The 27,975-nt window shown below is 39.0% G+C and overlaps 1 protein-coding gene, 1 long non-coding RNA gene, 1 other non-coding gene and 1 pseudogene across 7 annotated transcripts; 2 read left to right on the forward strand and 2 right to left on the reverse strand.

Moving 5' to 3' along the window:
• The window catches only part of LOC125587122, a 6,046-nt pseudogene extending 1,613 nt beyond the window's left edge, over nt 1-4,433 (forward strand).
• Nucleotides 3,588-3,694, reverse strand: LOC125588231. Its single transcript, XR_007324620.1, has one exon. It is a non-coding gene; the product is annotated as a small nucleolar RNA R71 (small nucleolar RNA).
• Nucleotides 4,434-15,821: 11,388 nt separating the features above from the next.
• On the reverse strand, nt 15,822-23,096 carry LOC111206958. 5 transcript variants are annotated; one of them, XR_007324293.1, is made up of 6 exons: nt 19,306-23,096; nt 17,107-19,223; nt 16,950-17,021; nt 16,363-16,418; nt 16,156-16,280; nt 15,822-16,061 (listed from the first exon to the last, which is right to left on the reverse strand). It is a non-coding gene; the product is annotated as an uncharacterized LOC111206958 (long non-coding RNA). The 5 variants fall into 5 exon arrangements; XR_007324294.1 differs by having other exon boundaries at nt 17,107-18,069; nt 19,166-23,096; XR_007324290.1 differs by having other exon boundaries at nt 17,107-23,096.
• A 1,575-nt stretch (nt 23,097-24,671) lies between these two features.
• On the forward strand, nt 24,672-27,579 carry LOC125586945 (aspartate--tRNA ligase 1, cytoplasmic-like). The gene is made up of 10 exons (XM_048756889.1): nt 24,672-24,827; nt 24,982-25,567; nt 25,639-25,749; nt 25,853-25,966; nt 26,072-26,362; nt 26,441-26,551; nt 26,637-26,690; nt 26,765-26,960; nt 27,038-27,152; nt 27,231-27,579. Exons 2-10 carry the CDS (start codon nt 24,983-24,985, stop codon nt 27,355-27,357), a joined length of 1,704 nt encoding a protein of 567 aa, XP_048612846.1. The 5' UTR covers nt 24,672-24,827; nt 24,982; the 3' UTR covers nt 27,358-27,579.
• Nucleotides 27,580-27,975: the final 396 nt, after the last annotated feature.

Raw genomic sequence — 27,975 nt, forward strand, 5'->3', positions numbered from 1 at the left:
TAAAAGAGATGAAGAATGGAGATTGATCAATCATAAGGCGATCCACGCGGGTAGCAGCACCCCGAGTCCACTGACCCGCGTCACCAAAAAACCGACTCGGAGAAGCCACACGGGAAGGATCACGCGGGGTCGACTACCCGCTCGCACGAGCTAGAAGAATCATCGAGGTCCGACGCGGGGAAAGCGACGCGGGTGATCCCCATCTTCCCTACCCGCGTTGCCGAAGATTTTGTTCGAGGAGTCACGCGGGTGAAGCAGCGCGGGATCACTAGCCCGCTCACACGAAGAAGGAGTATCATCGAAGGTCCAACGCGGGGAGAATGACGCGGGTTGGTGCCGATCATCTCAACCCGCGTCACGAAGAGAAGGAGCCGATAGAGTCAAGCGGGATGGAGCCACGCGGGATCGCCTACCTTCGCGCATGACGGAGAATCCTCGATGACGATCCGACGCGGGTTGGCTGACGCGGGTTGTGCGCGTCCATTTCTACCCGAGTCGAAACTTATCTTTAGTCGGATTTTAATGTTTTTAAGGGCTTTTTAGACTTTTTAATGGAAACCATTAGGTTTACCAAATATATAAATACACTTGTAATCCCAAAGTTGGGAGTGATCTTGTTTTCTATCTAATAAAAAAGAACTTTTAGGTGAAAGATCTGATCTTGATCATTTTCTCTTGTGATTTGCTTGATTAATTTGATCACTAATCATGATTAGCATCAAATCACCATTGATTCTTGGGCTCATCATGAAGAGTAGTGAGTAGTCATCTTTGGATTCATGGGTGAGGGAGACTAGGGGAGATAAGGGTGATAAGCTATATCTAAGGTGTTTTAGTATAGATCCATCTTGTTCCTTGCTAGTAGAGTACTTTTAATGCAATTTTAGAGTTGGCCTCTCTAAAGTTGAGCTCTAGGCATTTCACACCTGAAAGGTGTTTGATGAAATGCCTGAACCAACTCTCCTAAGCTTTTAACATTATTTACCAAAGAGATTTGTTGTTAAAGGTGTTAAGATGGCTAGTAGACTTGAGATTAATGATTACATAGATAACATTCAACCAAAGAGATTTGATGCTTGAGTTATCTTAGTAAATGAGCATTCATCTAGAGATAGAGTTTGTTTATGATGGTGTCTAGGTCTAAGGTAGTGTTGGGGTCAAAATCGGTCACGATGGAATCAATGTCTGAAAGTCCGTAAAAATCGGCATGAACGTTTTTACGAAAAAAGATTTATTTTACGAAGAATCTTGCGGTGAAAATACATTCACGAAAAATCGGGGAAAGACGCGAACAAGGTTGCCGCGTAGCAACCAGCACAAAAGCTGGTCGCTACGTAGCGACCGAGCTATCACCGAAGCTCGGTCGCTGTTGGGGTCGAAAACGGTTGCAACGAAGTTAACGTCAAAATCCCCGAAGAAGAAAACGTAGAAACCTTCTTCGACAAATACTTTTTCGAAATAGATTATTCTTTACGAAAAGCTTTGCAGAAGAAACGCGAGTCATCGGACAAGAGCTCGAAGAGGGTCGCTACGCAGCAACCGAATGCATGTTCCGCTCGGTCGCTACGAAGCGACCGAGCTCGAGCCAAAGCTCGGTCGCTACATAGCGACCGAGCTCGAGCAGGAATAGCGACCGAGCTCGAGCCAAAGCTCGGTCGCTACGTAGCGACCGAGCTCGAACCGAAGATCGATCGCTACGTAGCGATCGAGCTCTTCCAAAACGTCGATACGACATCAGTCCATGCGTTCTCGTTTACCCTTCGATGCTATCTCCCGAAGACCGTAGCGAACCCATTTCACGATTCCTCGCCATTCTAAGTTATCGATGAAACTTTACCGTAAAGCGCGAAAAGTTCGTTCTTTATCGAAAGAAGCCGTAATAAACGCTTCAAGTCGGAAGACGGCCCAAAGGGACCTAAGACATGACTCGAGGCCCAAATTATGGTTTCTTAACCAACAGCCTGTAAGCCGCATGACGGTTATGCTTGGTTCGCAAGAAAAAGATAAATGTCAGGTTTCCGCGGATAAATACGAAATTTTGAAGATAATTACGAAGATCGGAAAAAAATGGAATATCTCCATTTTTATGCTATGATGGCTTAAGGGCAGAAGGGGAAAAGCGTAAACCGACCTTGGAGCCAGTATATAAGGAGTCCTAGGCGAGAGGCATGAGAGAGAAATTTTTAGACTCAGAACTCTTGGCACTTAGAAACTCTGAGGCATTATTCTCGACATGCTCTGTTTCCATGACTGGAACCCGATTACCAGACGAACGTGCACAAGCGGTTCGATCTCTTGGTTCACTCTTGAACTACGTTCGGCTTGATCCTCGAAAGGGGTACGTAGGCAGCCTTTCATAAGGTTCAGTCCGAAATCAATCAAAAACCTTTTCTGTATTTTCTTCGTCTTTTGTTATCGAGCTGCGAGTCAACTAGGTTTGAGCTTTTAGGCCGCTAGAACAAGATTTCCGCATATATTTGGTCTCTTGCCGTTGGCTCTCGCAGAGATCCGGGACCTCTGGGAAATTAGGGTTTCCTAGTTTCCTAATTTAAACGTAAATCGACAGTGCGAATTTTGGTTCCCACAGGTAGAAAGATTGGTTGAAAGTAAACATCTTTAGATTGAAACTTGATCACCCAATGTCAATTCCTTTAGCCCATGAGTTCTCTTATCTCATAAGAAAGAAAGCTTTGTCCTTTATTGCATTTCAGTAGCATTTTGGTTCAAAAATCAACTCATCAATTGATAGCACTTAGATTAAGCATGGCCTTGCATTCCTTTGCTTTAGAATCACTTAGAACTGGTTTGACATCATTTATTCTACAACATTTGATTGGGAGCCTTGAAACTCTTATCATCAAATTGGCGCCGTTGCCAAATTCTAAGTTGATTGTGACATTGAGATTTAGTCATTTGCTTGAGACTAAGTCAATTTTGTTTAATTGTGTTATTGCTTTTCTTTCTTTTTTCTCCCTTTGCATTTCAGGTGTATGAACACAAGGAGCAGAGGTCCAACAAACCTAGTTCCAAGAGTTGAAGACATTAGAGCACTTGAGAGGGAGATTGCAAGACAGAGAAGAGAAGTAGAGCAACAAGCTCACTTGCAAAGGGTGGGGTTTGATATGGAGAATCTGCCTCAAGATGGTGATGCCCAAGGAGGCATTGATCCAAGAGCTGATCACCTTCGACCACAGCGCCAGCCACAACATCAACCGCGCCAAGCTCGTGCCATTGGAGCCTATGATCTACCTCACATTAATGGTCATAGGTTGGGAATCAGAGCACCACCAGTGGAGAACAACAACTTCGAGATCAAGTCAGGGCTGCTCAACACCATAGAGAACAACAAGTATCATGGTCTTGCTGCTGAAGACCCTTTTGATCACTTGTACAAGTTTGATAAGTATTGTGGCTTGTCCAAGACAAATGGTGTTTCTGAAGATGCTTTCAAGTTGAAGTTGTTCCCTTTCTCTTTGGGAGACAAGGCACACCAATGAGAGAAGACTCTTCCAAGTGACACTGTCACTACTTGGGATGAGTGCAAGAGAGTTTTCCTTGACAAGTTCTTCTCTACTTCAAGAACAGCTAAGATCAGGAACGAAATCTCTGGGTTTCAACAGAAAGGTCTAGAGAGCTTCAGTGAAGCATGGGAGAGGTTCAAGGGCTATTGGTCTCAATGCCCTCATCATGGTTTCAGCAAGGAGAGTTTGCTTAGCACCTTCTACAGAGGAGCTCTACCACAGTGCAGAAACAGGCTTGACACTGCCAGCAATGGTTTCTTCTTGGGGAGAACCGAGGAAGAGGCAGAGGAACTGGTAGAGAACATGGCTAAGAGTGACTTGGTCTACAGTGAGGACCATGATAGGGTCAACAGAAGTGATGATCAGCAAACAAAGAAAGAGATTAAGTCCTTGCAAGAGAAGATGGACTTGCTTCTTTCCAACCAAGCTAAGAAAGAGCAGATGAACTTTGTGGGTGGTCCTATTCAAGAGCTTCCTCCCAAGATCAATGAGGTTGATGGTTTGGAAGGCCAAGAAGAGTTGTGCTTCATCAACAACAATGGTTCTTGGTACAGAAGAAAGAGCCTATCTTTCAGTACAACAACTACCAGCAAAGGTCCTACTCTAACAACCAGCAAGGAGGATACCACCAGAAGCAAAACACTCAGCAAGGAGAGCTATCAACCTAGACAAAACACCCCTCCTGGTTTCAACAACAACAACAATCAGTCTACTCAGGCTCAAGGAAGTTCTTCCCAAGCTCCAGCTTCAGATACAAGTGTGGATGCAATGTTCAAGAAACTTTGGATTTTTGGGCAAAGAATGAGAAGACAATGGGTTATGAGTTCAAGAACATTCACTCCAAGATTGATGGAAGCTACAATGAGCTCAACAACAAGATTTGACATTTGGAGAACCAGTTTGCTTCAATGAATTCTCAACCAAGTCGCCAACAAGGGGCATTACCTGGAAAGTCAGAGTAAAATCCCAAGGAAACAATGAAAGCAATCACCCTACGGAGTGGTAAACAGTTGTCTCCAAGAATTCTCACCAAGGATGGTGAAAAGCAAGGTGGGGAGGTGGCTATCAACATTGATGATGAAGTGGTGATTGTAGATGAGAAGGTTGATGAAGAAATTCTAGAAAAGATTGTTGAAGCTAAGGGTAAAGGAAAGGTTGGAGAAGAGAAGAGGACAGTGAAACATGGTGAAACTGCTACTCCAACAAAGGAATCCTCTTTTGTTCCTCCTCCCTATGAGCCAAAGCTACTATTCCCTGGGAGATTCAAAATACAACTATTGGAGAAGTACAAGACACTCTTTGAGAAACAAATGAGTGAAGTTCAGGTCACAATGTCCATCATTGATGCTTTTATGTTGGTTCCTCAATACAGCAAATTCTTGAAAGATGCTTTAGCTGCAAAGAAGAAAGAGATGGAGGGCATGATGATCCTTACCCACGAGTGCAGTGCCATTATCCAGAGGTTAGATGTTCCAAGGAAGCTAGTGGATCCAGGATGTTTCACCTTACCTTGTGCTCTAGGACCCATGGTGTTTGAACGGTGTCTGTGCGATCTTGGAGCTAGTGTCAGCTTGATGCCTTTGTCTATTGCAAAGAAGCTTGGATTTACTCAATACAAGAAGTGTAAACTCTCTTTGGTGTTGGATGATAGATCAGTGAAGATTCCTGTTGGTATCTTAGAAGACCTTCTGTTGATGGTTGGTAACTTTGAGATCCCTACTGATTTTGTTGTGTTGGAGATGGGGGAGGAAGCCCAAGACCCTTTGATCCTTGGAAGACCATTCTTAGCCACAGCAGGAGCTATTGTGAATGTTAGACAAGGAAAAATTGATCTTCATCTTGGATAAGGGAACATCCTCCACTTTGACATCAATGAAGTGATGAAGAAGCCAACCATCCAGAACCAATTTTCTACATTGATGAAATGGATACTCTAGCTGATAAACTTCTAGAGGAGTTGGCACTTGAAGACTCTCTACAGCATGCCTTAACAATTGAGAGAGAAGTCCAAGTCATTGAGAACAAGGAAAGTGTTGCCTATGTGAAGATGCTGGACTCTCACAAGGGGAATAGTGGTGAAGAACAGAATGAGGAGCTTTCATATGAGATTCACCATGCTTCCTCAACTACTCAACAAGAGAACCTCCAAGAGGATGATTGGAGTGAACTCAAGGCACCAAAAGTGGAGCTTAAACCTCTTCCCCATGGTGTAAGGTATACCTTCCTTGGTCCTAATGATACCTACCCTGTCATAGTGAGTAGTGAGCTTAGTGAAGATGAATTGTCTAAACTTTTGAATGAACTTAAAAAGTATAGAAAGGCAATAGGCTACTCACTAGATGATATTAAAGGGATATCACCTTCTTTATGCATGCATAGGATACATCTAGAGGATGAATATATGACTTCTATAGAACATCAAAGAAGGTTGAATCCCAACTTGAAAAATGTTGTTAAGAAAGAGATTCTAAAACTCTTAGATGCAGGATTAATATATCCTATTTCGGATAGCAAATGGGTGTCTCCTGTGCATGTTGTCCCAAAGAAGGGAGGAATTACTGTGGTCAAAAATGATAAGGATGAACAAATACCAACAAGAACAATAACATGACATAGGATGTGCTTAGATTATCGAAAACTTAACTCAGCATCTAGAAATGATCATTTTCCATTGCCATTCATTGATCAAATGCTAGAGAGACTTGTAAATCATCCCTATTATTGTTTTCTTGATGGGTATTCAGGGTTCTTCCAAATCCCCATACATCCAAATGATCAAGAGAAAACGACTTTCACATGCCCCTATGGTACCTTTGCTTATCGAAGGATGCCATTTGGGCTATGTAATGCTCCAGCCACTTTCCAAAGATGCATGATGTCTATTTTCTCTGATCTTATAGAGGATGTTGTGGAGGTATTTATGGATGACTTTCTGCCTACGGATCTTCGTTTTCTGCTTGTTTGTCCAATCTTAGCAGGGTCCTCAAGAGATGTGAAGAGACCAACCTTGTGCTGAACTGGGAGAAGTGTCACTTCATGGTTAAGGAAGGGATTGTTCTTGGACACAAGATTTCAGAGAGGGGGATTGAGGTAGATAAGGCAAAGATCGAAGTGATGGTTGGACTAGCTCCACCAAAGACGGTTAAAGACATTAGAAGCTTCCTTGGTCATGCTGGATTCTATAGAAGATTCATCCAAGACTTCTTAATGATAGCAAGGCCAATGACTAAGCTTTTATGCAAGGAAGCTGCATTCAATTTTGATTGGGAATGTCTGGAAGTGTTCAAGAAGTTGAAAGATAAGCTGGTTAGTGCCCCCATTGTGCAGCCACCAGATTGGGATCTCCCCTTTGAGATCATGTGTGATGCTAGTGACTATGCTGTGGGAGCTGTTCTTGGTCAAAAGAAGGACAAGAAGACTCATGTGATCTACTATGCGAGTAAAACTCTTGATGAAGCCCAAATGAAGTATGCTACAACTGAGAAGGAGCTGCCAGCCATTGTCTATGCCTTTGAGAAGTTCAGAAGCTACTTGGTTGGGTTAAAAGTCATAGTCTACACTGATCGTGCTGCATTGAGACATCTCATGGCCAAGAAGGATGCTAAGCCAAGACTGTTGAGGTGGATCTTGCTGCTACAAGAGTTTGACCTTGAGATCAGAGATAAGCCAGGAGTTGAGAATGGCGTAGCTGATCATTTGTCTAGACTGAAGATTGATAGTGGGATCCCTATTGATGAAGGGCTTCCAGAAGAACAGATCATGGAAATTGGAGCAGTAGTAGCAGTTTGTGAAACTGGAAAAAAGTTTGAAGAGGTGAAGGCAACTGAAGAGAAAGGTCCTTGGTATGCTGATCTGGTGAACTACTTAGCTTGTGGAAGAGAGCCAATGGGTCTTGACGGATATGCCAAGAAGAAGTTCTACAAAGATGTGAAGAGATACTATTGGGATGAACCTTACCTCTACATCCTTTGTAGAGATCAACTCTATAGAAGAGTAGTAGCTGAAGATGAAGTTGAAGGGATTCTCACACACTGTCATGGATCATCATATGGAGGTCATTTTGCTACTTTCAAGACTGTCTCAAAGGTGTTACAAGCTGGGTTTTGGTGGCCTCATATGTTCAAGGACACTCAAGACTTTGTCTCTAGGTGTGATTCATGCCAAAGAAGAGGAAACATCACCAAAACGAATGAGATGCCTCAAAACCCAATTCTAGAAGTGGAGGTGTTTGATGTGTGGGGTATTGATTTCATGGGACCATTGCCATCATCTTTTGGCAACAAATACATCCTTGTAGCTGTTGACTATGTCTCCAAGTGGGTAGAAGCTGTAGCAAGTCCTACCAATGATTCTAGAGTGGTGATCAAGATGTTCAAAAGCACTATCTTTCCAAGGTTTGGAGTTCCAAGAGTTGTCATCAATGATGGAGGCTCCCACTTCATCAACAAACTGTTTGAAAGTCTTCTCAAGAAGAATGGTGTGAAGCATAAGGTTGCAACTCCCTACCATCCTCAGACAAGTGGTCAAGTTGAGATCTCCAACAAAGACATCAAGTCTATTTTGGAGAAAACTGTGGGGACTACAAGGAAAGACTGGTCTATCAAGCTAGATGATGGACTTTGGGCTTATAGGATAGCTTACAAGACCCCTTTGGGAACCACACCTTTCAACCTTGTGTATGGAAAGGCTTGTCATCTACCAGTTGAGCTTGAATACAAGGCATTATGGGCTTTTAAGTTGCTGAACTTTGACATCAAGAGTGCCAAAGAGAAGAGACTTCTCCAACTCAATGAGCTTGATGAGATTAGACTGGATGCTTTTGAGAACTCAAGGATTTACAAGGAGTAAACCAAAGCTTTTCATGACAAGAAGATCTTGAAGAGAGAATTCAGTGCTGGAGATCAAGTGCTTCTCTACAACTTTAGACTGAAGTTGTTTCCCGGGAAGCTCAAGTCACGATGGTCCGGTCCTTTCAAGATAAAGGAAGTTAGGCCATATGGGGCAATTGTGTTATGGGATAAGAATGGTGGAGACTTTACAGTCAATGGACAAAGAGTTAAGCTCTACATGGGAACCACAATAGAGGAGAAAAGAATCTCGGTTTCACTCTCCGACCCCATCACCGCCTAGCCAAAGGGAAGCAAAGTCAAGCTAGAGACTTAAAACAAGCTCACTTGGGAGGAAGTCCCATGTCTATCCTTGTACATACTTAAAAAAAAAAACAAACAGAAAATCTCACGCGGGTTGAGGTCACGCGGGTTCCTCTACCCGCTCGCACGAATTTGGTCGGAGACAGCAATCCGACGCGGGATGACCCACGCGGGTTGTCTTACCCGCGTTGCTTCGTCATAGGCTCGACGCGGGATGCATCGACGCAGGATCCTCTACCCGCTCGCATGACCATGTATTCAGAGACATACGACGCGGGGTCGCACGAGGTTCATTCACCCGCGTCGACAGGTCAAAACCCACTCAGGTATGATTTCTATCGTTAAACCCGGTGACCCGATCCGACAACCCGACAAACCGACCCGGTTCAACCCTAAAACACCTCCTACCCGCGTCTCACTCTCCCTTTTCCTCTATCTCTCTTTCACAAAACATCCAAACCTCCCACACCAAATCACCCCATATCTCACTCAATTCTCCACCAAATCACTCCATTCTTTTTCCTAAATCCAAGCTTTCGCCCCTGTAGTTTATATTCTTGTATCACATCTTCATTTCCTTTCATCCAAAGCAAGGTATTGTATCATAAAGTTCAATTTCGTAGGTCTCATGAACCCTAGAAATTTGAACTTGAAATTTAATCGTTCTCCTGCTTGATACTTGTGAAATAGACTAGGAAAGGCTTATATATCATGTTGAGTTGTTGATTATATGGTGAAATTGAGTTGAATTTGAACTTTGATAAATTAGGGTTCATGAGATTTGGGGATTTTTCGAAATTGCTTTATTCCCATATGATTTTGGTTTGGTTTGGTTGGTTAGGGTGTTTGAGAACTTAATTAGAGAACTTACTAATTGAAGAACTCATTTGATGCTTAAATTTTGCTTAAAAGCCTTATTCTTTGCTTATGATCATATCTTGTGTGCAATGTGATAGTTTTGTTAAAACTGAATCATTATGAATTGAATTCACATTTGCATTGTCAAGTTTCTTTCTCCCATTTGCTCATCCTTTTCCAAAGTTTGAAATTTTTAGGTACAAATGGAGAGAAAGGGCCAACATAATATGGAAGCTGAGAAACAAGAGCTTGCAAGGCAAGAGACTGCTAGACATGAGAAGTCTCTATCCTCAGTATCTACACCGTGAGGAACTTCTAGGCAGCAAGTATTGGCAGCAAAGAAGAGAGAAGGCAAACAAGTCGCCACTGCTGAGAGTGTGGATGCTGGTGGTAGAAGGTCAGCCCATTACAAAAGGTCAAAGGAACCGAAAGGCAAGGGGGTAGCTCTTCCCCAAGAGGAGGAGAATGAAGACATCACTGAAGAAGACCAAGCTCCGCACAAGAGAGCCAAAGTGTCCAAGGGGAAGAAGGTCGACACTGAGAGGGATAGAACCAAGACACCAACTGAAGATGAGCTATATGGGCATTTGAAGAATGGTGTATTGTGGCCTCCAACTCGATTTGCAGATATCAAATCATGGAAGAGTTGGAGATAGGTGACGACATCAAGCAAATCTTGGAGCACATGAACATGCAAAGCTTCTTCACTATGGCCTATCCTACCTACGAAGATGAGTCTTGTCAGTTTTTGTCATCATTGGTGGCTACTTTTCACACCACCAAACATGTGAGGCAAAGATGGGGAAAGATCAAGTTCAAGATCCATGGGAAGGTTTACAACATGACCTTCAAGGAGATTGGACAAACCCTTGGTCTTCAGGATTTGGAGGAATCATCCATCCCTATCCTATATGATGCCCCTAGAGAGGAGAGCATTGCTAGAATGGTTTGGAAGGTGTTGGCGGGGAAGACTCGCAAGCCAAGCCGTGACAAGAATGCTTCCATTCGCCACCCTTCAGTGCGCTATCTCCACCGGTTAATTGTCCACACCATCTTTCCAAGAAAGGAACCAGGCACTGTTAATGATGAGGAGCTACAACTTCTTCACCAAACCGTTCAGCATTATGCTCATCCTTCTCAGTTGCCTTTTGTCGATACTGATTTCTACAAGAATTTTGGAATGGTGGGATTCTTTGTGAAGCGCCTCGTCCACTACAAAGAATGGGCTTGGACAACAAGTGACCCAGAGCCTCAGGTTGGCATTGGTGGTTTGATAACCCCATTGCTTCAGTTCAAGGATATACCCTTAGAAGATGATCCAACTGGTCCCGCCCTATTAGACGGAAGCTACTTGAAGAAAGCTCAGTACTTCAGTGGAACGTTCAATGGAACTTGCGTCTACTCTTACATACAGTCTACACGAGAGGTTGAAGTGCTTCCCCAAAACACCGCCCTAACAAGCTTGACTAGGCCTGGAGCTATTAGCTTTGATATTGGGAGTGAGCACTTCCTTGGTCCCCATGGTTCTTTAGGCCCCATGCGATCTCCCAAGAGGAAGATGACAGCAGATAAATGTGGTGTGTTCCAAGAAGAAGCTTCCGGTCTAAACTCCAAGCTCCTCTATGGTCCTCCTCGTTACCACTTTGAGCAGCATCAGGGAGCTCTTCCCCATGGACCCCTTCGCCAGGCTCATGAGCATATCAGCAACCTCCAACGATGGAACAAGGCTCAGGATAGAACAATCTTCAAGCTCAAAGACAAGTGTAAGGCGTTGAGTAAGACCGTGAAGAGGCAAGCAGAAGCTTCAGCTCAGTTCATGAAGAAGGTAGCTGATATACTGACTAGAGGAGCTGTAGCGGGATGTTCATCATCAGACTTTGACTTCCTTACCCCCCAGCCTCAACCTTCAATTGGTCCTTTAGCAATCAGACTTCCTGCCACCGAGAAAGAGCTGCTCCGCCAGAAGAGAAACCCACCAGCTCAACCGTCCAACTCAGGAAACAAATCTCCATCCCTTGCCTCTACAGAGGAGGAAGCTGACACCGAGGATGAGGCATCGGCCTCCTCCCACGCTTCATAGAGAGGTACTCCACCACTTCCCATTGTATATACCAGTTTTTCTTTGCATTTATCTCTCTTTTCGATATCTCCTTCAACTTCCTAACACAGAGACTGTGTGAACTAAGTTTGGGGGAGGTTTCAAGTATTTGATCATGTTTTCTTTGATGATTTGAGTCTCATGCATTGAATTGTACATACATATATGCATAGAAGACACCCCAAAAAAAACACAAAAAGTAACATGTAGTTGCATCACTTGCACTTTTAGGATTGAGTCTAGAGCATATAGGTTGCATTCACTTGCATTGGGAACAATGATTTAAAATTCCTTGCAAAGAACCCTTGTCTAGAACTCAAAATGACATCCTAGTTAAACAAATCAAGTAGCTTAAGCATCTCTTGAAAACCTTGCACGCTTCGAGCCTTGAAAACTCTTCTTGAAACTTGTTTGCTTGCTTGATGTTGGCATTGTTCTTGAGATCAGCTCCATCCCGAACTTGGCTTGAATGAACTTAATCTCTCTTGCATATGGGCATTTGCATACTTGATCATGGATCTCATACACATTTGGGTTATCTTATTCCTTTATATACCAATCTTTGTTAACCCAAATGGCACTCCATACCCTACAACCCTAGCCATTCTTTGAGACCAAACATTTAATTGCATGAGTGAGGCCTCTTTTGATAGTTTGTCATGTACAAAATCTTGAGAGTATTGGAGGCGACATAGGTTTATTCTCATCTCTTGCTAGCACAATGAGTTAGCATCTGGGAATGGTGAGAGGGGTTTGTGTATTCTAAACTTCAATATCTTGGGTTTGGGGAGTGAGAAAAATGAGAGAGATGAGCAAAAGAGTATAAATAGAAAAGAAAACTCTAGGGATAAAAAGAAAATATGAAGCTCTTGATTATGCAAAAAAAGAACCTTCCCCCTAAAAAAAAAAAAAAAAAGAATCAAAGAGAAGTTGGGGAAGGGAATGAAAAAGAGTTAGAGCTTATAAAAAGTCATTTAAAATCCCTAGTGGTTGAGCCAAAAGAAAAAGAGAGTTGTTCATTGGGTGAGTGATGTGAGGGGTTTATTTTGATTTTGAGATTATGATAAAGAGGGTAGAACTTGAGATTACTTATAACAAAAGGGGGTAGTATGATGAGAATGAATCTATGTATGCATGAGTTGCTTCTAATCTTAGATAAATTTTGCATAATGATCAAGCTCCTTGTTTTTGAGTGATAACCACCTTGAAATGATGACATTTGAACCCTTCTCTCTTTATTCATACTAGACCATACTTACCTAGCCAAATGATTGAGATCATGTGCCCATTTGTGAGAACTCACCATGTGTGTGTGTGTGTGAATCAATGTGAGAGCTGGTTTAAAGAACTTGTTGGTTGATGAGTATTGCAACTTGTATAGAGGCATAAGGAGTATTGATAGGCCTAGAGAAGCTGGAGTATAATAAGAGAGTTGCTCATGCTATTTGCTATGTTTCTTTAGGATGTTAAGTTGGATACTAGGAAGTGTTACTTTTGGCTATGAGTTCCCACTTTCAAACCTCTTTCCCTTATGAGTTCTTGCAAAGTCACTTGAGGACAAGTAAATAACAAGTTTGGGGGAGTTGATATCTTGCATATTTGCATTGTTTTAAGCTTCCATTTTGTACATAATGATCATATAGATTAAGAGTTTAGAATCTTTAGGATCCATTTTGCATTCATATGTCTTAATCAGGTAATGGAGTATCCTATGGAGTAATCAAAGGTGTTTAGAAGCATTGTGATCCAAAAAGAGATGAAGAATGGAGATTGATCAATCATAAGGCGATCCACGCGGGTAGCAGAACCCCGAGTCCACTGACCCGCGTCACCCAAAGACCGACTCAGAGAAGCCACGCGGGAAGGATCATGCGGGGTCGACTACCCGCTCGCACGAGCTAGAAAAATCATCAAGGTCCGACGCGGGGAAAGCGACGTGGATGATCCCCATCTTTCCTACCCGCGTTGCCGAAGATTTTGTTCGAGGAGTCACGCGGGTGAAGCAGCGCGGGATCACTCACCCGCTCACACGAAGAAGGAGTATCGTCGAAGGTCCAACGCGGGGAGAATGACGCGGATTGGTGCCGATCGTCTCAACCCGCGTCACGAAGAGAAGGAGCCGATAGATTCACGCGGGACGGAGCCACGCAGGATCGCCTACCCGCGCGCATGGCAGAGAATCCTCGACGACGATCCGACGCGGGTTGGCTGACGCGGGTTGTGCCCGTCCATTTCTACCCGAGTCGAAACTTATCCTTAGTCGGATTTTAATGTTTTCAAGGGGATTTTTAGACTTTTTAATGGAAACCATTAGGTTTACCAAAGATATAAATACTCTTGTAATCCCAAAGTTGGGACTGATCTTGTTTTCTATCTAATAAAAAAGAACTTTTAGGTGAAAGATCTGATCTTGATCATTTTCTCTTGTGATTTGCTTGATTAATTTGATCACTAATCATGATTAGCACCAAATCCCCATTGATTCTTGGGCTCATCATGAAGAGTAGTGAGTAGTCATCTTTGGATCCATGGGTGAGGGAGACTAAGGGTGATTAAGCTAGATCTAAGGTGTTTTAGTATAGATCCATCTTGTTCTTTGCTAGTAGAGTACTTTTAATGCAATTTTAGAGTTGGCCTCTCTAAATTTGAGCTCTAGGCATTTCACACCTGAAAGGTGTTTGATGAAATGCCTGAACCAACTCTCCTAAGCTTTTAACATTATTTACCAAAGAGATTTGTTGTTAAAGGTGTTAAGATGGCTAGTAGACTTGAGATTAATGATTACTTAGATAACATTCAACCAAAGATTTGATGCTTGAGTTATCTTAGTAAATGAGCATTCATCTAGAGATAGAGTTTGTTTAGGATGGTGTCCAGGTCTAAGGTAGAAAGATTTGTTGAAAGTAAACATCTTTAGATTGAAACTTGATCACCCAAAGTCAATTCCTATAGCCCATGAGTTCTCTTATCTCATAAGAAAGAAAGCTTTGTCCTTTATTGCATTTCAGTAGCATTTTGGTTCAAAAATCATCTCATCAATTGATAGCACTTAGATTAAGCATGGTCTTGCATTCCCTTTGCTTTAGAATCACTTAGAACTGGTTTGACATCCTTTATTTTACAACATTTGATTGAGAGCCTTGAAACTCTTATCATCAATTGATAAAGCAATCCGAAACAGGATCTCTTCATTGAAGTACACTGGGCAACATAAGTTGGAAGATCTGTTATGTCGATGGGTGGAAGTATATATTCGACAATAGGAACTTGATGATTTAATCTGATCCAAATAGAAACATTACATTAGAGTTTTTTTCCAATTTTTTCACTTGTAAATGGCCTTTTATTCTTTGATTAATAAATATAAAATTTAATCAAAAAAAAACTTAGAAATGATATTATGATAATTAATATATGTTTAATATATATTTTCATATATATTAAATATTGTCTGGACTGCCTTATCAGTTGTTTATATCACATGTAATTATGAGATTTAATATGATTTTGTATCAAAACAAAATCATGTGTATTTGTAAGTCTGTGTGGGTTTTAATTCCTTTACAAAAATGTATTGTCACATAATATGACTCTATAATACTCTTACTATCCAAAGAATTTCGTTATAAGTTAATTTGTTTGTGTAGATAATTAGGTTTCAATATAACTTTTCCTAAAAAACTAACCACTAAAATTCAGTAAATTATACAATATTAAATACATGAATTACTATCCCACAACCACATCTTATTCTTGGTTATCAGCAATACAAAGAAGAACACTGAAGCTTTACTGGGAGCATTAATATATAACCCAATAAGTACTGAATTTTCTATAAGTCTTTTAAATGCACCATAAGTTACAACAATAATATATGTTGAATAGTAAAGAAGTTATAAAAATCAATTTAAAAACATAATTATAAAATATGTTTTAGTTTCAATTACGTATAAAAATCAATTTAAAACTAATAACGTAATCATAAAATACAATAACATAAAATATGGGCTATAAAGAATAAAAAATCTAAATACACATTGATAGGTATCAATCAATGAAGTTTTGGAATATCTTGCAATTGGTTTGATATTAACCAAGTGATGCAGTTTAAAAAACAAAAGTAGTGTACTTAATGGATTAATGTTGTAGTTTAAAATTTTAATGAGCAAAAGAAAAATAGAACATGAGAAAAAATGGCGTAGATAAAAGTTTTATAAATCTTTTTCATAGAATGTTTTATAAAGTTTCATAAAAAGCAACAAACTTCTTTTTAAACCATGAAAATGAATTATTGTTATAGACTATAGACCAAAGCCTAGTTGATCACTCATGAGTGATTACTAACTTTGTTCCTCTGATTGAAGCTTCGTATAAGATCAATAGTACTGTCACAGTAAAAGCGGGTAGCAGGTGTTGAGGTGAGTATCAGCTTTCCTGTAGTCATATAAGAATATGTTGGAGTGAGTTACTATGCATTTTACTGATTAAACAATGTTTAAAACAACCATATAAGATCGATAGATATTACCTTTGCACACTCTGGGATTGATGCTTGTAATGATTACGACTTCGTGTTTCAAGCCTGTCCTGCAATGTAACTCTCTAAACAGAGCAGATGCATTGTCCATTAGGGTCAAGCGAACCCTTTTTGACCTGTATGTAATGTGTGAGTGTAAATAAGCTGGACTCACTCAAAATATTAAATAAAGGGGTGGGTTTAATGTAATCTCGGTACCTGCTTAGCAGTATGCAAATTACTACCTTTGTTGTTGCAACTGGATTTTAGCAATCCTAAAGTTAGTAAACATCATAATAAGAATTTGGAATGAGAGTGTTGTATTTTCCAAAACAATGGGAATGTTGGAGGTTCATGCGCATCAACTTTTATATTAAATCCTGTTTGTTATGTCGTTTATTTTTGCATTTATCAGTAGCTTATGTAATCAACTTGTTTTGCTCAGCAGTAGCTTATATTATTTAAATTCTAACGCATATGTGGTGATGTTTGATCTGTTTATTGTTTGATTTGTCAAACTTTTGTGGTTGCCTAGAGTAAAGTAGATCAGTTATGGAATAAAAGTTTGGTATAACTCATGTGCAGAAGCAGTGGAAAGTTATTATCGTTACCAAGAACAGATACTAAGGTCTTAGGACAGAAAAATGGAAATCGTAGATACGATGGTGGACATTTTTACGAAGAGGAAATGTAGATGTGATGAGATTTACCGAGCTGGGGAGCCTAAAATTATTTTAAAATAAATCAGTGATCAAAACTTAGTAATAGAAATCAATTTATTTAGTTTATAGTATAGGTAGACGTACTTCATAGTAGTGAGATATCCATCATCAGGGTAGGAGTTTTTGCTATGACTTCTTCAGTTGATAGCTAAAATACTGAAAAACATATAAATGTGAATTATTAGATAAGTAATCACTGAAAACATATTGAGTGTGATTCTGATTTTAAAATTTTACTTACTCTCATGGGAACGAAGGCGGTTGAAGATTTCTTTGTAGACTATGTTCTTCACTTTTTGTGGGTGTGAATCTTCGCCTTTAATGATTTTTAGTCATGCTCTGCTTGTTACACATGAGAGTGCTACATAGAGTTGACCATGGGCGAAGACGGTTTAGGAAGATATAGGAGAATCTCTTTTAAACTTTTCCCCTGACTTTTGTTGATTGCCATTGCATAACACAATCTAATAGGGAATTGTTGTCGACGTAAAGTGAACGGTAGCTTTGTTTCATCATGCAAGAGTATAATCCTTGGTATCAATACTTCTTTTCCAATGTGTGAGCTAGTGATTATTTCTGCCTTAAGCACTCGTTCGCCTATGTAGGTTAGGATCATACGGGTACCATTACATAATCCTTTTCTCTGATTTATGTTTCGCAGAAGCATAACCGGGGCCCCAACTTGAGAGTGAGCTTATGAGAAGGCAATCCTGGAAATTTCAAGGAATTGAGATACTCAATCACATATAATGTATCATTTTGATCAGATTGAGTGTCTGAAATCTCAAAGCTATCGTAACTGTAGTAGTCTCTTGACTTCCCGTCAGTTTTGGAGATTGTGTATGCATTGATCTCATCGACTGTTTCATTTCGAGGTGTACGTATAGCTCTATCAATGTAGGAGCTTTGGGAGGCCTTTATCTTGTTGACTTCTCCATATGCGGCATCAACAACTTGTTTTAAAGAGTCATCCTTAATCTCTTGAACCAGTGAGTTGTCGACAATTATCATCTGTTCATGGTAGCCATCATCCTCATCTTCTTGTACTGATTGTGTGCGACCTTCCCCGACTTTGAGAAGCCACTTAGAGAACTCCTTCTCGTCTTGATTGACTCGCATATTTGTTTTCAAAGAGAACTTGTGGCAGCTATCCCATAGATATGAATGACTTATTGAAGCTATGACAGATACTTTGCATTGTTTTCTGAAAAACTTAAAGTATAATGCAAAGTATATTAATATTTTGCATTGTTTTCTGAAAAACTTAAAGTATAATGAGATTCACAACTGTGTTTTAAAACAAAATGGAGGAATTAGTAATTTTTAAATTATTATTTGATACAGAACTATAGAAATTAGGACTGAATAATAAAAAATGAAATATTTACATATATATTAATTATATATAAACTAATAAGATAATTATTTTTATATAAATCTTAGATGAATAAATTAGTAGTTTCCATAAATATAAATTATAAATAAACATATAATAACTCCACTTTCGTGATTCTTTACAAACACAGGAAACAGAACTGTCTTAAGATATCAACCTCTAATATTACGATGATGAGTAGTGTGTATATGAGCCAACATGAAGCAGTTTATTTTTTATTGTTTCTTTTCGTACGTTACTTCACATTGATCATCAATTGGTTGATTGTTACAATATAGTTTATTAAATATTGTTACTTCATAAAGATTGTTACTTCACAGAGATTGTTACAATATTAAATATCACAAAGCTATTATAGTTTATTTTTGATCGTAAGAACAGAGATAATTCTAATATTGTAAGACATAGAGTTATAAAGTGAAAAATCAACGACTCCACCCTTGCACGGGACTACATCTTCAAAATCGTATATCTTTCAAATACAATTTTAGATCAGTTACATAAACATATAAATGAATTTTATAACATGTTTAATAATTTTTGTTTAGACCAAAAATAATATAAGTGAATAAGAAATCAATGTTTCTTAACCCCAATGAAGCCAAAATGCCAAATGTAAAAAATTGGTTGTTACAGATGGTCAATATAAGAAGAAGGAACGTATACTTATTGATTGAGTAATGGTTTATGCACTGTGATCCAGGGGTTCATCTCATCAAAACGTGTTGTGAGTAATACTACACAATTGTATTTAAAATGCAGTGATTTGTAAGACCTCCTGTGTGTAATTTTGTTCTTACGCAGATATAAAAGTACGTAGCATAAGTAGTCTAGGATCCTTAGTCAATCAGACTAAATATGTAAAATCATTCCTTTGAAACAGCTAAATAATTATTTGTCTTACCTCCGGTGTCCAGACTGCTTGTCGAAGGTGGTTTCCCCATTTCGTCCAAGATCCAAACCTTAGTATGCGATCAATAAAACATAAACATCTTAGAATATGGAACTTCTTATGGAGAGGGTTAGGTGATTTAAAAAACTTACACTTTTAAGAAGATTTCGAGATCTGGTTGCGTGAACAGTTATGGGTCTCGAAAAAATGTGCAGATCTTTTTTTGTGTGTTTTAGAGAAGGCATATTAGGAATTTTGTAGAGAGAAGAAGAAGGGCTTGATTCTCGTGAATACTTGCCTTTTATTAAAGCAATGATTTTACAAATATGGTTAATAGATATTCTCAAAAATAATATGATATAAATCTATTCAACTCTTCGATACTAAAATCAGCCATATATCATTCTTATAATTGCTACTTAATAAAAAAACTCAAAAAAAAAATCATGAAAATAACTTGGGACATGAAAATAGAATCGTCACATCAGTAAGGGAAGATTATACGGGTATAACTAATAGATTATGCATACATTCTCAGATGTTTATCCCCAAGTTCAAGGAAAATCGTAAGTTATCAACATTCCTAATCGTATGTTTCTCAAGTGAACTGCCTAAAGTGAAAGGAAAAACATATAAAAGATCATATTAGGATAAGTAGATGCTTAAAGGGATAAGTAAAAACATATAACGAAAATTGTATCAGAATAACTTAAACATAAAAAGACAAAAGTCTGAAGATTAAAATTGAAAGAAGGCAAAGTCTTTATAGAAACGTAAAAACAGTAAGAGGATATGTTGAAGCTATATTAGCCACTTTTGAAACGCTTGGCATCGTCTGACTCAAGACTATCAGCAGCTTTTCTAGCCCTATCACCCGCAGGATCTCCATAGCCGCTGGAAGGAGCAGATCCGTCACCCATAGTCGTAGGAATATCATCGGACATTGCTGGAAGTGGAGCTTCTGGTGGGAGTATCTTTGTGACAGTTATAGTCTGAGTCTTGCCTTTCAAGTTATGGTCCGACACTTTCACGATGAACTTCCCTGTCTGCCCTATTGTATCAAGTAAAGCTTGCGGAACCGGAACGTAATGGTCAGCTCCTGCTCCCTCATTAGACTAACAATCATATAGAAACATACGTGAGTTAAAATAATACAACCTTTACTAAATGCATGAATGGGTGATGTTCCAACTAATTTGCTATAATACAAAATTATTTGCTATTTATAGACAGATCTAACATTACCTCAAAGAAATTAGCAACCAATTCTACTGCATGTTTCCCAGTCAACTCCTTGCCGGCATTACCAAGGATGACAAAAACTGCTTGCTCACGCTTATCATAAATAGAAATCTTCGTGAGGTACCTGCAACGAAAGAAGATTAGCTATTAGTACTGACAAAACGTAGATGAAACTATGACTACAACACTTACTGAGGGACGCCCGTGACTTCACTCTTCTCACACTTCTTGTTGTTGCACATCAGGGAAGTAGGGCCTTTAACTGCTTTACTATTAAATCCACCGCAAGAAACGTAATACCAAGAAGAACCCTGGACAACATCATCTATAGTTGCTGTGCATTCAAACCAAGCAACCTTCATTGTGGAAAGTAAAATAAAATTCGTAAGTACCCAAGCACACATAAATGAATGATAACAACAGAACAACTCTTGACCTTAGAAGCTTCCTGCTTAATGTAGGAGAATAGCTCCTCAAGAGTCACTGTCTCATGCTTTGTGACTACCTCAGCAGCAATCCTATTAGCAATACCTGTGTTGGAGCTCAACCTTAGAAAAGGCGGAAGCCCAAAGATTGTTACAGATGAAGACGCTTAAATATCAAAACTATACTAAAATTATGAACACAAATGCCTACCATTCAAAGTAATCCTTGCTAGGCTGAACATCGTCGTCCATGAACACTCGAGATGATGACATAGAAGTGAGACAAAGGGTTCCTGTTAACCAAAGCTATACGATTAACCACAGCTAATTTATGCATATGAGCATGGAATTTTATTATTAAAATGCTAACCTCCAAGAAGCTTAGGGTTCACTGTGGTGACCAAAAGAACGTGTGGGGTCCTTCCATACGATTTAAATTTCTGGCAGAACTCAGATGCGGCATTATCCCATAGATAGAGCTTCATCACTGGTCCACTACATATGTAAACATTACGTGTTAAATATAACACACAACGAAAACAACTAACAAATGGATAAACTTACTCATGTGTCTGAACATGAACACATAGATGCCGCTTCTCAGCTATGGCAACTTCGTCAAGAACAGTATGGTCAGTGAGAGTCTGCCCATTCACCAGCCTCATGTGGCCAACACAATCTGAGATAGAATAATTAAACAGTCAACAGAATAATACTCTAAATAGTTAACAAAACTCAACGGAATAATAATCATTAGAGGTGATAAATTATAAACTAAAAATGCAGGCATAAAGACCAACCATAGTTCAACATGACTTATCGTAAAGATCACCCTTGGAATCACAGTTGGCCATAAACTCCTCGAAGCTGTGGAACCTGAACCTGTCTTCTGGAATAAGAACCGGAGGGTTCTCAAGAACGGATAAATCAGAATTCCAACTGAATGAGACGATGGCGATATGATCAGCAACCGAGAACTGAGCTTTGTTCCTGGATCCGAAAAAATTTCTGAGCTTATAGACGGAACCAGCTACCAGATCAAATGTCCCTACTCTACCGGCTGGAACAAAACCTTGAATAACAGTTCCCTGAAAATAAATTGAAATCTTCGATTAATATAAATCAAACAATACATCAGATCACTTTGAAAACTTAGGCAGACATATATAGAGCGACATATATAGAGCAGACATAGGAACCAATCCAATCTACGGAAAAGAATAAAACTAATACGTTGTACTGAAAGCAAGACCAAGAATAGCAATCCGATGAACTAATCTAATAGACAAATATAAATTCAGAAACACATAAAAAATTAATAAGATCTACCGAAAGCAAGACTCGGAGAATATATCTAAACGACTAATATTAAATCAAAAACACGATTCAAGAAGAAAATAAAGAGGGAAGCTAAAGACGTTGACAAACCTCTTCGTCGATAAGGAGCATCTCTTGTCCAATCAGGGTTTTCGTGTATATATTTCGAGCCTCCCATAAGTGAATCAGACGAAACCTCAACTCGGCTTCGCGTGGGCCGAGTGAAACATCTCTGAAGAACATCACTTGGTTTGCATGCGCGGAGGACAGAGCGGTAACAGTGTTTGGGTTCATCGGATTGGTAGACGAAACAGGAGACTTCCCGCTTGGTTTCGCAGTCACAGAGGAGGCGACGGTCTTCTTGCTGGCTTTGCGATCGCCGGAGACGGATGAGTTGCCGGTGGATTCCATCGGGATAAGTTTTTGAGAGTCATTTCAACTTGGATGGGAAGATAAGATAGGAATAGAGATTTATATATAGATAAACAGAGAAGAAGGTGAAAGGAATCCATTGAATGAGCTTAATCAAGGATTCAGTTAGTGGTGACTTACTAGGGAGACGAAATTGAAGAGATGAGAAACGGAAGAGATGGAAGTCGCAAAGGTACGGGAGAAAAAAAAAAGAGATTAGGGCTACGAAAAACGGAGACAGCTGCTCGTGGCGTAGAACACGTCCACACCATTCCAGAAAATGGGCTACACTAAAACAGCCCAAACAACAAACAAAAACCACCAAAAGCCCAAACCAGTTGACTCAATAGATGACGTGGATGGAATGATACATCCCTATTGGTCGAATTACGTGTCCGACGTGGGTGCCGTAAGTAGACTTCTTTTGCTCCTTTTAGTATAGTTTTGATAACTATATACATTTAAAATTTATTGATTGTTTATGTTATAATTATAGATATTAGATTTGCTATAAAAAATTTATATTTATATTTTTGAATTTTTTTTTAAAGAAGTTAATTTTTTAGAAAAAAATATTGTATTAATTTTAATTTATTCTAAAGTATTATATTTATATACTAAAGATATTTTCTCATTACATATTTTAATATTATTTTTTGCACATTTTATGTTTAATGATAATATTTTATTAAATTATTTAGATGCATATATTTGTTCCAATTATATAAAAACACTACTATATAAGTTGAAAAAATGAAAGATATTTCTCATTACATATTTTAATATTATTCAATGCAGATTTTAACTTTTATTGATTATTTATTTATTTATTTACTTATTTACTTAGATGCATATATTTGTTTCAACCATATAAAACTCAACTATAAAAATTGTAAAAAGGAAAGTTTATGATATTGTTATTTCTCAGAATTAGGAAAATACACTACAAAAAAAACACATCAATTCATTTGTATCTCATAAATAAATTATATAGTTTATTTTATTTATTACCCGCAAAATTAAGTATACTTCATATGATTAGAATTATCTAATTATTCAAAACAAGAAAAAATCTGGTCGAAAAAAGAATTGTTATGAGTATGATAAAGTTTTACCGAAAGTAAATGCTAATAGTTAATTAGCATTTATGGTTTTGTTTTGGTTCGTAAAGAAAATTTATTTGTTACTATAAATATAGAATCTCTATTATTTTGTAAATATGATGAAAATCTAAGGGCATAATCCTAAAATTTTAAAATAGGATCATGCTTTAATATTATAAATATTAATATTATGGCCGGCTTATTTCATATCTATCAGTGGCCGGAAGCCACTTACTTCTACAGCTTGTGAACATAGCCGGTTTGCACCAGTCTTGAACAAATTAAAGGGTTGTGAATCATACTTGATTTGTATATTTATACGGAATCATTATGAATTACCATATCTACGAAAATTCTACATCAAAAAAAGGAATGTAGTATAATTTTTAAAATCAGCCTTATCAATCTTAGAGTATCTCCTTTCAAAAGGGAAAAAAAATAAATCTAACCAAATAAATAACCATAGTTTGGTATTTACTTAAATTTAATTTAACTAACTTATTCTTAACCAATTTCATGTTATTTCTTTCTCATGGTCCACAACGCAACTTCCGATCATCTAAATACCTGATCTCTTTCTTACATTTTTTATAATACTTAGCTACTCTTTTTATTTTTAAACAATTGCATAGACTCGATAATCACAACTTTTCCATTTTTCTAAAAAATACAATACTCCTATTTCCGAGCGCAGTTAATGTTCTATCTCGGTTTGATGAATCGGTTCGGTTTTCACACAGGGAGTAAAATAACAATTGGCACATGACCTATTTGACAATCACACAGAAAAATCTCTAAACCTATTTTTTTTTCTCAGCCGCTAATAGTTAATTAGCATTTATGGTTTTGTTTTGGTTCGTAAAGAAAATTTATTTGTTGCTATAAATATAGGATCTCTATTATTTTGTAAATATGATGAAAATCTAAGGGAAGAATCCTAAATTTTTTAAATAGGATCCTGCTTTGATAATTAATGGAGTAGTATAGATGTTAATTATAGGGATTAAAGAATTTATGAATATTTCCGAGCGCAATTAATGTTCTATCTCGGTTTGATGAATCGGTTCGGTTTTCACACAGTGAGTAAAATAACAATTGGCGCATGACCTATTTGACAATCACACAGAAAAATCCCTAAACCTATTTTCTTTCTCAGCCGCTTCTCCATCCTCGCAGGTAAGATCTCTCTCCCTTCTTCATATTATATTATCGAAATTCAGAGTTTTTATATCAGTTAATTGAAACTTTTGAATTACCAAGAAAGTAGAGATTCCCTTGGTAGTTGATAGGTTTCTAATGCAATTGTCTGCTGATTTGGGATTCTGCCTAGGATGATGGCTATTGGGGTTAAGTCATCTTGTCGTCAAGGAGACATCATGTCGTCATCCAACGACAGTTGTCAGAAATTTACTGGAGAAGAGATGGTGGAACCAGAGGTTTTGGAGGAATCTGGAGAGAAGATGAGCAAGAAAGCAGCAAAGAAGAGAGCCGCTACACTGAAGAAGAGGTTGTACCGTAAAAAGGAACGAGAAGAAGCCACATCATCATCATCTTCTCTTCCGGAGGATGAATCGTTTTCCAGCAACTACGGTGACGTGACTCCTAAGTCGGCTGCAGGTAGAAGCTGGAGAGAGGCTGTTGAAGGAAAAGAGTTGACTGATGTGAGCTACTTGGTTGAAGAGATTGTGGGGTCAGAGGTTTCCCTCAGAGGTCGAGTGCACAATCATCGCTTAGTCGCTAAAATATTGTTTGTGATCTTGAGGGAAAGTGGATTCACGGTTCAATGCGTCGTGGAGGAGGCCAGAGTTGGTACAAGCATGCTTAATTTTGTCAAGCAGCTGAGTCATGAATCCGTTGTTGAGCTTATCGGTCTCGTCTCTCTCCCTAAGAAGCCTCTCACAGCAACCTCTCAGCAGGTGTTGCTTGTTTCCTTTTCCTTGATTCGAATAGTGTGACATTATTAACTCATCGATAATGTATGTTGCAGGTTGAAATACATGTCACAAAAATGTACTGCCTCAGCAGATCCTTGCTAAATTTACCACTTGCTGTGGTGGATGCTGCTCGAAGTGAAGCAGATATTGAAAAATCTGTCAAGGTAGGTAGAATAATGTTGGAGCTGCTAATGTGCTCTTTTATATGTATCTTCTTTCATAAGAGATAGATGAAGCTGCTCTTGTTTCCATGATTGTTTGTTGCAGGATGGCAAACCAGCTGCTCGTGTCCTTCAGGACACGCGTTTGAATAATAGGCCTCTTGACCTCAGAACACCGGCTAATCAAGCCCTCTTCCGTATTCAGTGCCATGTCCAAATTGTAAGCCCCCCCCCTATTTATAGCTAAGTTAGGATAGGATTTGTCATCATTATACATGTGTTATATCCTAATGTTCCTATCATCATTATTTAATTGTTTGTGTAGGCGTTCAGAGAATTCTTACTATCCAAGGGGTTTCTTGAAATCCACACACCGAAATTGATGGCTGGCAGTAGTGAAGGAGGTTCCGCTGTATTTAGGTTGGACTACAAAGGGCAGCCTGCTTGTCTGGCTCAGTCTCCTCAGCTTCATAAGCAGATGGCCATATGTGGTGACATGCGACGCGTCTTTGAGGTTGGCCCTGTTTTCAGAGCGGAAGACTCTTTCACTCATAGACACCTGTGTGAATTCGTGGGTCTTGATGTGGAGATGGAGATACGAATGCACTACTCTGAGGTGTGTGCATGATTTTGTGCTAAATATTTCATCCCTCCATTAGTGCTAGCTAATAATACTACTTCCTGTTTTGTGCAGATAATGGATCTTGTGGGGGACTTGTTTCCGTTCATTTTCACAAAAATAGAAGAAAGGTGCCCAAAGGAACTTGAATCTGTCAGAAGGCAATACCCTTTTCACTCTTTGAAGGTATCTATCGTTTGGATTCTTAGGAAAAAAAACTTAAAAGTTTCTTTTGTATTGAAAATTGATGATTTGTGCACTAAACTTGTAGTTTCTTCCGCAAACATTGAGACTAACCTTTGCAGAAGGGATTCAAATGCTTAAGGTATGACTGGATTTTTTTTTTTTTTTTTTTGGAATTCAACTTGATGAATAATAATAATTGGGTCATCTTGACAGGAAGCTGGCGAAGAGGTTGATCCTCTTGGTGATTTAAACACAGAATCTGAGAAGAAACTTGGGCAGCTTGTTCTGGAAAAGTACAAGACAGAGTTCTACATGCTGCATCGCTATCCATCGGCTGTCAGACCGTTCTACACGATGCCATGTGAAGACGATTCTAACTACAGCAACTCATTCGATGTCTTCATCAGAGGTACGAGTTTGTCACCCAATTATGTTACTTGTACACTTGATTTAATAATTACTAAATTTGAGGTTTCTTTCTTATAGGAGAGGAGATCATCTCAGGAGCTCAACGTATCCATGACCCAGAACTCTTGGAGAAGCGTGCAAGAGAATGCGGCATTGATGTCAAGACAATATCCACATACATCGATGCATTCAGGTTACCACAAACTGTTCGATCTACTACTACATATCCACATGAGTTGAGTTGAGTTGACAAGTGGCTGCATGTTCACAGGTATGGTGCACCGCCTCATGGTGGATTTGGAGCGGGGCTGGAGCGTGTGGTAATGCTCTTATGTGCCCTCAATAACATCCGCAAAACTTCTCTATTCCCTCGTGACCCAAAAAGGCTTGCTCCCTAATATCATCGCTCTTTCCCTCGTGTTTCTCAAAGCCTTGCTCCCTTAATAATATCTATCTTATCAATCAAATTGTCAGGCTCCACTGATATTTTCTCATTGAAGATCTTTGAGAGTCTGTGTAACGATCGCTCCCGTTTTCTAACTTGCTTTTAAACTGTTGTGTGTTTTAATGTTGTTTCTCACTTTCTCTTAATCATTAATAAAGAGACATGTTTAAATTAACGGTATTGCAGAGACTCCTGCAGTTTTTTCGAATAGTTTTGAGTCCAAAGTCGTCTAAATCTCAGCTTGTAGTTGAGGACGGTGTTACCTTTGCAAGTGTTGCTAATTCTCACCGACGCCTGAGAAGAGATATTAATGTAAAAGACACCAGAAAAGAGTTTTTACCCAATGGGCGGTGGATGTGCTAACCTGTTCAATAACTTGCTGTTTCACGTCCGAGACTCTTAAATCTCAATTGAGAATGGCAGTTGTAGGCAAGAGAAGAAGTAAGGTGAGACTTTTATACTGATAAGCGAGGAGATACACTCTCTTGCGTCTGCTGAAGCCAGAGTCTAGGGATGGCAGAATCAGGTGAACCGCCAGTCTCTAGACCCCAAATATCAGTTACAAGAAAAC

This window comes from Brassica napus, chromosome C5 (genome assembly GCF_020379485.1).
Source record: "Brassica napus cultivar Da-Ae chromosome C5, Da-Ae, whole genome shotgun sequence".
Lineage (NCBI taxonomy): Eukaryota > Viridiplantae > Streptophyta > Magnoliopsida > Brassicales > Brassicaceae > Brassica > Brassica napus.